At 44.3% G+C, this 13,177-nt stretch overlaps 1 protein-coding gene across 1 annotated transcript in view; it reads right to left on the bottom strand.

The window, feature by feature from the left end:
* Nucleotides 1-147: 147 nt before the first annotated feature.
* TTLL11 (tubulin tyrosine ligase like 11) overlaps nucleotides 148-13,177 on the bottom strand; it is a gene marked incomplete at both ends in the record, with an annotated part of 43,157 nt that continues 30,127 nt past the window's right edge. The window contains 3 exons of the mRNA XM_084272634.1: nucleotides 148-419; nucleotides 4,526-4,632; nucleotides 6,935-7,192. Coding sequence (XP_084128760.1) covers nucleotides 148-419; nucleotides 4,526-4,632; nucleotides 6,935-7,192 — 637 coding nt within the window. The remainder of the gene's footprint in view (nucleotides 420-4,525; nucleotides 4,633-6,934; nucleotides 7,193-13,177) is intronic.

Genomic DNA, 13,177 nt, shown 5'->3' with positions numbered 1-13,177 from the left:
TGAAGAGCATAGAACACCCCTGTTGAAAGAAAGAGCTGTGACCATTGGATGAAGGAATTCAGGAGTCTGCCTCTCCTCCTGCACTACTCACACTGGGGATAAACTCTCCATTCTGCCCAGGTGAATTAGCACCATTAATACTGATGATTAATCTGCAAGTTTACTGGCCGTGGCTGTGTGGTTCAGGAGGGGTGTATGTGCAGCTGGTGGGAGGTGGAGTCCATCTGTCTGACCAGGAGCTGCTGTGCTTCGGCGCTCCACGGCCCCGCGGCCACAGGCCAGGCGCTTCTCGTCCAGGGCAGCCAGCCGATACTCGCAGAACTCAATCAGCGACGCCACTTGCTCGTGGAGAGGGAGGGACTCGTATTTCTTCTGAGCCAAGCAGAAGAAAGCTTCAACAAAGGCTTGCAAGCACATTCCTGCAAGGAAAAGGTGTTTATAGGAGCTTCACGGCACAGTGCTCAGTAGCAAACCCCGTTCTTTACATGTAATCATCCCCCTGGTTTCTTTAGCACCAAGGTCAATGTGTACGTGGCTGGGTGTGGACACACACGGTCCTGTTAGTTAACATCTAACCTGTTCATTTAAAGGGCAGCCATCCAGAATGCTCACCAGGAAAAGGATTTGCCTGTCCTTCAGAAACCAAAAGGTGAGGTTTTGTGTGTATGTAACCTGCACAGGAGCTCAGGTTACCCATGGGTGACACTCCATCACTGAGGCTACCTCTGGTTTGACAGGCACCATCCTGCCCTGGCATCCCGAGACAAGCTGGTACAGCAACAACTGAGTTTAGGACACCATGCCATTACACTGATGTAATATCAACCTTGATTTCTCCTGCCTCAAACATTAACTTGAAACCAAATCAGAACCACAGCAAGAGTGAGCATCAAGGAGAACATTCCACCTGTAGAGAAAAGCAAGGTTGTACTGGCAACTGAATTAGGTCATTTAAACCCTGGATTTTCAGAGAGGGATCAAAACCAGGGACTAACATAGCAGTTCTGAAGAGCATGGCATTTCAGGCCGCAGCATGATAACCTATTACAAAGTAGCAACACACGGCTGAGGTGAGTTTATGCCAATTGTTGCTTTCCCTCTGCAGAGACCACCCTGTGCACGGGTCCCCAGCATCCCCTCTGAAGGCAAGAGGCCATTCTGACAGCCGTGCCCAGCAACTCTACAATCGTGGGATCCTTTCAGCTGAATGGAAAGCAAAGAGTTGAAGCGTGTGTGAAGGGAAAGCAGTGCAGTGCCAAAAAATTCCCTGCTATAACACAAAACTCACCGCTCTGCCCCTTGGCAGACAGAAGTCTCCTGCAGAAGCCCCACGCTGCAGAACACTCTTCAGGTGCTGTCTGATCACATCTCACTAATAACATATTACCGCAGCCGACGGAAAGAGGGGCTGCACATTAACACTAATTATTGTACTTAGAGCCTTGCAGTAATGCCTACTTTAATTCTTAATTAAGAAGCCAGACCGCAATCGGTTTTGCAGAATGCCAGCGAGGAGGAACAGTTATAGCTGCTTTGCGCTCTAACTGGCTCTCCCAGTTTGAACATACACTTAAGCAGATTATTCTAGGATGAGATATTGAAAGGTTCGGGGGTTTTAGCTTCGCCTTGGTTTACTGATGCTGCAGGAAAGGCAACTTTTCAAGATATTACAATTACATCCTGAAGTGTGATTTCTCTCAGCTGAGACTGCAGCTGGGGTCGCTCGCGATCTCGGTGGTGAAACAGCTTGTGAAGGAAGCGCTGGGTTATCGGGAAGCAGCAGCTGCCAGCTCAGTAAATCACTGTATCAGTCACGGTGAGCTGCAGGCAGGGGAGACCGTTGGTAGCGTACACACGTCCTCTCCATGAGTGACACACGTGTGAAGCTGCTAATGACAGGAGTTGGGAGCTGCTTCACAGCGGCACCAACAGTCCCTGTCCTGGTTACAGCAGAAAGAGGGATGAACGCCGAGCCAGCAGAAAGGGTTGGGGTTTGTGTTTTAACACCTAGAAAAACATCTGGGGCTCACTGCAACTCAGCAAACCTCAGCACTTCTGAAAGCCTGAGAGTTCGCTTGCTTTGCTTCTCTTTTTGCTAGCACAAGTCTACCAGCTAACCACAGCTGTGACTCACAGCCACACTGAGCCACTCAAGGCGAATACTCACACTGCACACGAAGCCAAGGTGACCCCAACCTACCGAACTAGTCTGGGACTTCACACACAATGAACCACCCCAGCTCCTTGGCAGTTTCGCCCCCCTTGATCTTCAGCCTGGATTTATTCTGCCCATCAGCCACATGAACACTATTTCAGAAGTAGTTATGAAGCAAAGACGCTTGCTTTAAAAACCTAAGTCCGTCAGACAGTCGGCAGAAGAAACCCAGTGCTGATGTCTAATAATCATAGAATCATAATCACCTATTCTCATCAGCAGAAACTATTTTCTTTGGGAAACTGAGGTAAAAACAGCATTTGCATTAAGTATCAGGAACTGCAACATCCTCCTCATCTCCTGTATCTAACACTGCCACGCGTGCTACCACTTAAGGAAAAAAACAAGCATTCAAACAGAAAAAGCTTGGTTTGGGGAGGCTTTTTCCTTCATAGAAATCTTTTCTGAACTTCAACAGAGAAAATATTCCCATCAGGAAGTTCTCCTCACTCATCTGTACATCCAAAGGCAGCTCTGGGGCCCAAGGGTGATCAGCTAGATCCAAAGTTATTGTAACCATATCTTGCTCTGAGGAAAGCCATCCCAGCTAAGACCACCCACCTTCTCATGCCAGCAGAAGAGCTGAACTTGCAGAAGAAGAAAACACTGACCTTTCAATCCATTTGTTTTCCTTTGAAGGAAATTTATGAACACTCTGTCTCCTAAGGCCAAGGAGTGAACGCGGATGAGCTCCACAATGGGCACAGGTAAACTGAGGGCAGTTTGTAACTTCAGACAGAACCATGTGATTTATACACTCAGGATTTGGGTGGTCAGATCTGTATTTTTTTTTTTTCAGGAGATGAAGCCAATTTTCATGTTTATGTATAAATTCAGAAAAAAATAACCAAACAAGGTAATCAAATTTCAGGCAGAACCCCAGACATGGTTGGAATGCTCTCTCCAGCCTGCTTATTACATTGCAAGAGGTTTTTCGTAATAGTTTAATATTCTAAAGGCAACTGTGTAATAGGGAGTATTTATATTCATTTTTGCAACCACTCAAGTGCCCTATAGAGATGAGATGTGATGGTTACACAGCAAATCACCATAGAAGCTGGGAATACGATCATGTAGTTTAATAAACATTTTCCTTTTGGCTTTAAAACTGTAAAAAATCCTTACTGCTGTTTAGCAAACAGCTTCCCACAGCCTCTGTGCTTGACTAATATCTTTAAGCGCTTTAAAGCTTTTAAGCTGTGTTTTAATTTCAATGCACATTCCTAAGTTAGAGGCAGATAATTTAGATGAATGGCTTGTGATGCGCCTGCCAGAGGCTGTGCAATGGACGGGATGCAATGGAGTGGCACACTGTGGTGTGGCCCCAGCTCCTCCTGCACAAGGTGCCTCTGAAGGCTGAAGAAGCCACAGGACAGGCAAATCTTTGTTGGGGTAGATGAATCTCTTGTTCAGCCATCGAGTGTGTGCTTACACTGAGCGTTACAATCCCAGTCGGATGTGAAAATGTTTAGAATGGACTTAACCAACGTATGGTCCTACATAAGCTAACGGGCTCCATTTCCAGCACCCCATTTCCAGCACCGGGGTGCTGGGAGCACAAAGCTCCACTGCTCCTTCTGCACACAAGCCATGCCAAGTCTGCACAGGATTCTAACCCCTTCCCTTACTCATCACAAGGACAAGGAAGATGAGAAAAGGGGTGGAGCCCTGGGCAGGGAGGCGGTGCGATACACTCCCTGGGAAAAGCAAAGTAATGCAGGTAGTTCTGTCTGTCCCCAGGGTAACCTTTGTGGGGAACAGAAGGAAACAACAGAGGGAAGTTAGGTGTATTTATTTCTACCTCCTGCGTGGTTCTTTGATAGGCTGTGTAAGCTACTCTAACACGGACATACCTCCTTACGCTGTAATTAAGTTGGAGGCTCCATGGGGAATGGTTCTAAACGCTTCTCTGCAAACAGCAACAAGAATTACAAATGTGAAATTGCAGCCATAATGAGGGGCTTGCAGGAGACCCATTCCCATAAATAAACTGAAAACTAAGAGCGATCTATTCTATAAAGGGAAACTACCACAGAACTAAACCTGATCTGGGTGATCCCTCTCTGGCAGGAGGGTTGGACTAGGAGATCTTTCGAGGTCCCTTCCAACCCCTGACATGATTGCGCAGTCGGAGGGATGTGTTGCATGGGTATGTGCCTCAGATGTACATACCTTGTTCCCATTACTTTTACTGAGTGTTTGAGGCACACTTGAGCTGCTAAAACTACAAACACACCCCACACCCCCCCCCGCTCCCAAAACAAACCCAACCCCCCTAGTTTCCAGTCTTCAAATGGAAGACAGCGTTACCTGATTCTTTGTGGTCGATTCCCACGCTGTTCCACCTTCTCGTGATGTCGATATACAGGATATCTACAGAGGCCATCGAAAAATTGCTGTTACTCAGTTTGCACTTTCTGTTTAAAAGAGACCAAATAAAGAAGAAACTCTGATTACACACAGACTTCCAACCTTGGAAAAACTCTCCAGGGGCACCTGAGAGACACTGGGAGGAAAGTTTATTCGTGTCTTACGTACACACATGCAGTAACATGCGTAGGGTAACTGAACACACAGAGCAGACAGCAAACTGACCCATGTTCACTACATGTACGTGGCTGAAGCGCTAAAGGCCCTGAGTTTTTCATGCACAGAAGGTCTCCTGGGTGTCCCTGGTCCTGCTGCCTGCTCAGATTACACAGGCAGCACCTCTGCAGTGGGCAGGAGCAGCCCACTTTGACACATGCATCTAAATCTGACTCGCATGTGCAACCTCACATCAATCTCTACCTGCAAAGAGACAGCAGGTCAGACACAGATTAATGGGTTTCATTTGCTTTTGCAACAAATAAGCAGAAAAGAAGAAAACCTGGAATATTTCAATTAAAAATACAACTTGACTATTACACTCAGCTATTGCCAGCACTCCCAGGCCATAACGGGATGGAATTAACTGGTACAGTGCAAATCAGCACTGAGTATCTACACGAGTTTGCACAGATGACTACTCTTTGATTTGACTGACCAATCCTGTTTGAAAAGGGCTGGAGGAAAGCTTTTAGGCATAAAATTACTTCTTCAAGCCCAAATGCTGAACAGATTTCCCCTGTGCGTTACTGAGCACGGCACAGGGAACAGCAGCATCTCTGGGTGCATCTTGGGCTTTCGGTGATAAGCACATGGAGGAGATCTGACACTTGTGTGGTCTGAGCCTGCAGTTGATCAGTCTATGAGAATTAGCCATCTGTCCAGATTTTCCAGATGTCTGGCAGCCTGGCTGGAACTAGAGCACATGCCAAAGAGCCGGCCAAAACTCCTAGCCAGGAAAAAAATTAAAATCACACAAAACCTGCCAAACCCCAGAATCTTACTCTTTAGTAGCCTAAGCAGCGCTCCCTTAAAACAGAAAGTTAAAGTCTGGCCTCTATAACAGCAAAAAAATCTTTGGCAGCATCCAAACAAGGACTAAAGCCATCTTTGGTGTTTCATTTTTAGTTAAGTTTTTAGAACGAAGAAATTCTTGAAGGGGAACAGATTTTATTAGCTTAAATTAGTGGATAGTCTCTGCAACTACTTATCCCCTTTCCATCACACTTCTGTACCATTTTATCCTTGAAAGGTGCTACAGCACACACCTTAGGAGCATCACCTCTCTCCCAAAATGAACAGTAGTGACCGTGTGACAGAAGAGCCCTATTGTTGGTATGGATCCTCTGGGAAAAAATAAACAAAGCATTTGTAATATTAAAAAAACTCAATTTAATGTGCATTAGGAAACTGCAAACACTGTTTCATTGAGATATGAGAACTTATTTTCATATTCTTAAAAGAAAATGTTGGCATCTATCCTGTGTTCCCCTGACAAGTGCCAAATTAAGGCTGGACTAAACAAAAGAAAATACAGAACTGGAAACAATCCTGTACTGGTCTATGGATAGAGCAGATGCCTTCAGTTGTTTTCTATATATCGTAATTTGTATAAATCAAATTGTTTATGTCCATTCCTGAATGCTAAATGCATTTGCATAGAAGCAGGACCTGTGTTTTAAGAGTACAGCAGCTGCTGCTGCTTGTTTCCTTTGTCATTGTCAGTGCAAAGCAGAAAATGAGGTATCTGTGCCATGACTAGAACAGAGACATCCATAAAAACCAACAAAAAACCAACACAAATGAGGAGCACATGGAAAAATAAATGGGAGTTCTTTGCCATTGCAAGTTGCAGATCCCCCCACAAACCTCTGGTCCATCAGCAGCAGGCACTCAGAAATCCCCTCTGGGGTGGGAGCAGGGGCTGTGCCCCCAGCCAGCACACTCAGATCTCACTGACCCAATTCTGGCTGGCACGTCCTCACAGTGGTGTTCCTGTGATTTACTACCAACATGACGTGCTGAGACTGCAAGTGCTGCCTCCCAGGGTATCGCTGACCTGCCCCAGAACCAAGACCTGTGTTCCCACTGGGCACAGTTTCATAGGTCAGGCATTTTGGGAGCTTGGAATGATAAAAATCTGGTTTATAAAAACAATATGCAATGGTTCAACTGCATTTACAGGGGAAAGTGTCTTCAGAAGGCATCACTCCACCTGCAAGCTATCAGCACCTGCTGTTACTCAACAAGACTCAAGACAAGCAGAGGGACAGCAGCGCTTCCCCAGAGGATCCAGAGTTCCTAACTGCTTCACTTTAAATGATTCCTTAAAGCACCCTTCACTTTACCCACCTTATAAACGTCCGGAAACCTGTTGGCCCCAGCTTTGTTGTCCCTTTGACACCAAGAAATCGGATAAAGAGCGCAGCCACTCTGTCCACGAGCCGCAGGTAGTTGAACTGCTTGGCGTACTTGGGAAACACTTGCTTGAGACAGAGGGAGGGCAGCCCAGCCTCTGCGGTCCTGGGGGGATCGCTGTCCCCTCTGTCCGCCGGCCCTGCGCCCAACAGCTCTTCACTCACTTCTGGCACGTGCTCTGAAGTCTGGCACCTGCAGCACAGGGAGTAATTGTGTCTTAGGTTAACCTGATTCTTCCAAGAGTCAATGTGCTGTATTTCTGGATTTTTTCTTTTTAATAATGGACCATAATTTGATGAGATGATTACAATACTAAAAAACCAAGAACAAACAGCGAGGTTCCCCGAAGCAGGAATCAGGCTACAGTAGTATGTAAAAGGATAATGAGGAGATCATCTTCTGATGCCAAAAATAATGCCTATAAACACAAAGTGATGCCGCAGCATTGGTGGGTCAGTTGTTAAAGGTGGTGTTAACTCACAGCTGCCCTTGCCACAGCCAGGAGCTGGGCACAACCAAACCCCTTTTCTCTAAGCTCTGAAATTTGGTTTTATACTAAACTGCTACTTCACCAAACTCTTGGCTTTTCAGCTCAAAAAGGGAAGAGTGGGCACCTATCACTGCACTGTCACCCTGACCCTGCGCAGTTCTTCTGTGGACCTTTGGCTACCGATTCCTAGGAAGAGGCCAGCAATTGGCTGCACAGGTATTAAATTGCAGTGGATTCTGGCTGTGTGCCTCCTGCCCAAGCTGCAGAAACAGGTGGAAAACACTACCAGTGCTCAGAAAACCTGAGGGATGGCCATCAACCCAGCTACAAAATTATAAACTGAGTGTTTTTTGAAAAGATGGGTGATTGTAGGACCCAAAACGCGTGACAATTTAAGACATTTTCCATATGAGCCTTCAGCATTTTCTGAAACTCATATTCCCTGACATTTATGTCATATGAAAGATGCCCAAACTGAAGCACTGACAACAAGCAGTGACTTCTGAAAATCTCGATGAAGGGATGCCTGCAAGATTCCCCTACAATGCTTCAAATACATCAGTAGCACAACCATCAATAAAGACATTTTAGTTTACCTTTAGCAACAGAAAGCCTGGATGGACACCAGATTGCATTGCTCCTTCCTGCATCCCTGATCTGGAGCAATATTTCTCTATTTTCTTTTATGTCTTTTAAAAAATTTTAAGTACTTTTCCTTCCCTGCTGACTTTTCCTTGTCCTAATGCTCCTGAGAGCACTTTATAATGCCAATGTAACAACAAGTTCTCAGTAAATTGGACTCCACTGAGTGACTGTTTTCTAAAATAGCAATTATTTTTTTAATCCTAATAGTTAAGCATTAAAAGCCAAACACTTTGACCTTTCCACAACACAGAGATTGTTTGTCTGGATGTAGATTCCTTGGGATGCTGTAGAATATCCCTGTTCCTTTCAAAAGGTCTTTACAACTGCACAACAGTAACAAGCTACCTTCTTCCCCACAGAAGAGGAAACACCAGATAGTAACTGCATGTTGATGTTATCAGCATTGAGTATTTAATGGTAAACTCTCAGGGGCTGCAATAACCTCATGCTATTTAAACCTGTTTTCCAATAACAACTAGAAACCTTTCCCTTCCTTGATAAACAAGGTGCAAATAGTACAGCCAGATCTGTTTGCAAAGAAATCCTAACAACGCATTCAGAAGTGATACAGTTCACATAAATGCAGACTGGCACTACTCAGAAGACAATTTCTGGGCAATCCCATTATTTTCTCTTCCAATCCTCTGTGCGTACTGTCAAAATACATTATTTCATCTTCATTGTCATTGCCAAATCCCCTAAATAAAGCTGATCGAGATAATGATGCTCCAAAATAAATGTCACATGTTTACTCAGCATGACATTTTTTTCCACTTTTTTTCCCACATTTGACATATCTAGATAAAATTCTCAAATTCAGAACATCTGATAGTCAATGGTTATTACAGGGCATGTACTAAGCACATGCAGGGGTTCATTTCCTTTTCAGTCACTTTTCTAAGTGCCATCAGACTAAGTATAATTCACACCAGGTACTAAAAATATTAGTGCTATTACTCATTGATCTTTTGTGTTCCTGAACAGATTCGGCAGCCTTTGGAAAGTTCTGTTCCAGCAGAGGATCACAATCAACATGGTTATCATCCACCCCCAGCACTGCAGAAGTTAAGCCTACAGTAGACCTGTACCTTCTGACTCTGATTGCTGAAGGCAGCAGATCTCCTTACCCTTGTACAACCATCCTGGGCCAGTCATCAATAAATACCCCTGTGGGATTTGTTAATCCATTGCCACCCTGTCCCTGCTTCCAGTATGGAATGCTGCAAAGTTATCCTCTTAACTTCCAGAGAGAGGTGAGATGAAGTTAAACATATGGCAACTGTACGACAAAGGCCCTTACAGCCAACCCCCCCCAGACCTTGTCCATACCTCCAGACCTGAGCTGATACATGGACTTGCCTACTCTGCACACTCACCTTACCTGCAAGCACTTACACCAGCTGTACTCAGAGTATAATCCCCCCCACTCCCACAGCCAGTGCTCCAATAAAAGTTTATCTTCTGTAGCTCTATTCACCACACTCACACGCACCCAATCACAGTGTGGTCTCAACACAGCTAATTAAGAAAAACTGCTTAGCTAGGTGCATTACAGCCAGGCTGGGTATCTATAAACCCAGGTTTTTACTGTGCTCTGCACATTTTCACAAGCAAACGCTGCACACCATCTCTCTGCCCTCTCACTCGATGGATTACACTCGCTCGCGATGCGCCGCTACATTCACTGCTGCGTCTCACTGCCATCTGCCGCTGCCACACCAGAAGGATGAGCTGGATGACACGACTCCCCAAGGGTCACACAGCCAGAGATGGGTCTAAGCACAGGCAGTACAGCGACAAAAAGCAGAAATACAGCTCAAAGTCCAGCGAGGACGGAAACCTGAGGGGGATGTTCACCTCTGTATCTACCATTAACTCACCGGTGGGTGGGAGGATGCAGACACAGATGTTTTCCTGGCATTACCTGTCAGATTCAAAGCGCTGCTGAAAACTCCAATGCCTATTTACCACCTCATATACTGTCATTCAGGACTGCACCTCGGGTACAACACCACACAGGGCTCTCACGCCTGGCACTAATCTCCCAGAAAACCTGGAAAAACACATGGCTGAGCACCATGGCAACAGGCTCAGAACCCCCCAAATGCTGCAACACATCTCCAGAAAGAGAACCTCACGCAGGTTTGGCTCCGTTCGCTCCTTTCTCACGGGATTTCGAGGAGCAGAAAGCTGAGCCTCGCACTGTACAGCCGCTCCGCAGAATTAATTGTGACTGACACAGCTGAGTCAGGCTGAATGAATGAAAGGTCAAATATAAGGTAATGCTTCTGTTGTCACACAGAAAGAAAGCAAAGCTTCATTTACATACTAATGTCTGACCTCAATACATTAATTTCTCTAATTCTGCAGATCTCTCTTTAGAAAAGATTGACTGCAGAGACCATATTAACTGCATTTTTTAAAGAAGGATTTCAATTTTAATAAAGCTTATGGAAACAACATCTAAAACTACTCCTTTTATATATTATTACTAATTTATTAATATTTCTTCCATTTATGTTTTATCCCTTTCATTCAGACCGGCCTTAATCTTTATGCAAATACAAGCTGTTAAGGGACAAACAAATCTGCAACTGCTAATTAAAGGCTTCAAAATTCCCAACATTTTGTATATTTGCACATAAAATTTAGCTGCCAGGTTTAGAGTAAAATTAGGTAAGAATCCCAACGTTTCCCAATATTTCTAAGAACTCACTTGATCTATTTAACAGCGAGTTTTGTGTCTGTTGAGAAGGAAAACGTTCTGTTCTGGATCCTGAAGCTCTCATCATTCCCTCAGCTGAGCCACTATTCTCAAAGCAAGGTCTATGTTAACAGAGTTAAAAGCAGAGAGTATTTTGCATGACAAATCTCTCTACCCACCATGGAACATGGACCTCCCCAGAAACAGGCAGGGGTTTGTTACTGGAGGGCACAGGTGTGGGTACACCTGGGTGCTCGCTCCCAGCCGTTACCACTCGAGATGCAGTTGTCCACTTTCATCAGGAGAATGCTACAGAAATAAGAGCCTTCAATATTCATATAAACAAACTGTCAGATTCAATTTTTAAAAATAATCAAATATGGGTAATAGCTAACTCTGTTGCAGCCATCCATAAAACACCAAAGCATAGGGAATGGGAGAGATTCACATCCTGCTCCTGACAACAGAGCTGGGGAGGGATTTCAGAAGATGACCCAGCCAGAGAAACCACTGGTTCAGAGAGACCCACAAAGCCCCGAAGTGGAGTCACTCCATCACCTGAAGAACTCCCTATACCTTGAATGGATCTTACTTCCCCTGGTTAGTAACTGAGGTTTTGTTCTATCCTTTAACAAAACTATTCTCCTAGAAAATGCAGGTGCTTGTGATCTTAGCATCTTCCACACCAGAAAGAGCTTAATTTTAGGGTGTTTAAAAAACCCCAACACACTCAAATACGTATGCCAAGCAGCATCTGGGTTTTCAGCAAGCCTATCACACAAAACATGGCTTTTCTGACTTCTGACAACTCCCTTATACTCTAACCTAAAGCTCCATCCAACAAACCATTTCAAACTTGATGTCCAACACTAAGAATTCACCAGTGATAAAGTGATTAAATCTAGTTTCATTATACTCCTACCTTGTGAGGCAATGGGAGGAATCAGTAAGGAGCACACCAGTGAGAGGAGAGACATCCCTTAGAGACACAAAGCAGACGCTGCCCCTGCACTACCCAGCCAACGGCACGCAGCAGTGGCACCCCACTTTATTTCTGTACCACTCCCTAGTACATTGCTTAAATCACTTAAGTGATGAGATGCATTTGAGGGGTCTCCAGTGCAATGTGTTGGAACAAAGTTATTTCCTAATTATTAGATGAGATTCTTTGTGTCCAACTTTGTCGTTTTAAGAACAATGGTAATATGAGTCTGCATTAGCTGAAGATGGATTACTTTTAGTGTAAGAGAAGCAGTGAGTGCTTATGCTATTCCTGTCACCCATTGTAGTGCTGCAGAAAATACAGCATTACCATAACAAGCTAACAGCTAAGTGATGCAAAACCTGCACCAAAAGACTTTGATCCAGGGTAGCTAAAAATCATTAGACAACAAAGATCATTACATACGGTCCCCCAAATTTTGTTCTTTTTTTGTGGAGACAGCTTTTATTGTTCCCAGCAGGTTTATTTGTGTTCACTATTTGCTTTTTAGATACTTTTGTGCCTCGTTATTGCTCTGGTTTCCTTTGTTTCTGTAGAAAATCATGCCTGAAAAATAGCAATAGAGGATCCTGCAAAGGCAAACCAGTTGTAAAGCCTGACAATGTATCAAAACCAACATTAAATTAGACCTTCAAGTACAGTAGAATAGGAAAAAAACCCAACCACACAACCTAAATCCTGTGGTATTTCTTCCCCTGTGGAAATCATTTCTTAGAAAGCAGTCTGATTATGCGAGGGAGGGAAAGGAGCTTTCCCCTGTCATCCAGCAGAGTAGAGAGAGCAGTGCAATTGCATTTCAGCAGCAGTAATCCTCCTATTAAAGCAGGGGACGTCTGCATACACAAACTAATGCTCCCAGTGATTGCACGGCTGTGAAGTCATGTGGCACTACGCCTTCCTTTTGTGGCAACTGGGTGCTAGGCAGTTTATTGCCTTCTGAGTTTTTTCAGAGACTAGAGACCAATTATTACTTAAAAATAAGCCAGTCATCTCTCCAGCAAAAGGATGACTAGCAGCAGAAGTTAAATTATAGAGAACATCACTGCCCCCAATACATTAATTTCTGTCACTCTGTCACTGGAAAAATTTACAGCAGATATAATCTCTTTGAAGGGGGATCAAGTCATAGAAAATACGAGCCTAGTTTTAAATAGAATTTTAATTTTAATGAAAGCTTCAGGGAATGATGTTTATGCTGCTTATCTTTCATACCTGGTGATTAAGTTAATTTATACTTAATGGAAGAGGATATTTCTAATCCCCAGACAGGCTCAACATCTGTCTGTGACTATGTTTTTGGAAGCCTTAAGCTGCTGGTGATTGATGTAATAAAAC

Source organism: Gallinula chloropus (genome assembly GCF_964237585.1).
Source record: "Gallinula chloropus genome assembly, chromosome: 18".
Taxonomy (NCBI): Eukaryota; Metazoa; Chordata; class Aves; order Gruiformes; family Rallidae; genus Gallinula; species Gallinula chloropus.
This window is presented reverse-complemented; position numbering and strand designations above follow the sequence as displayed.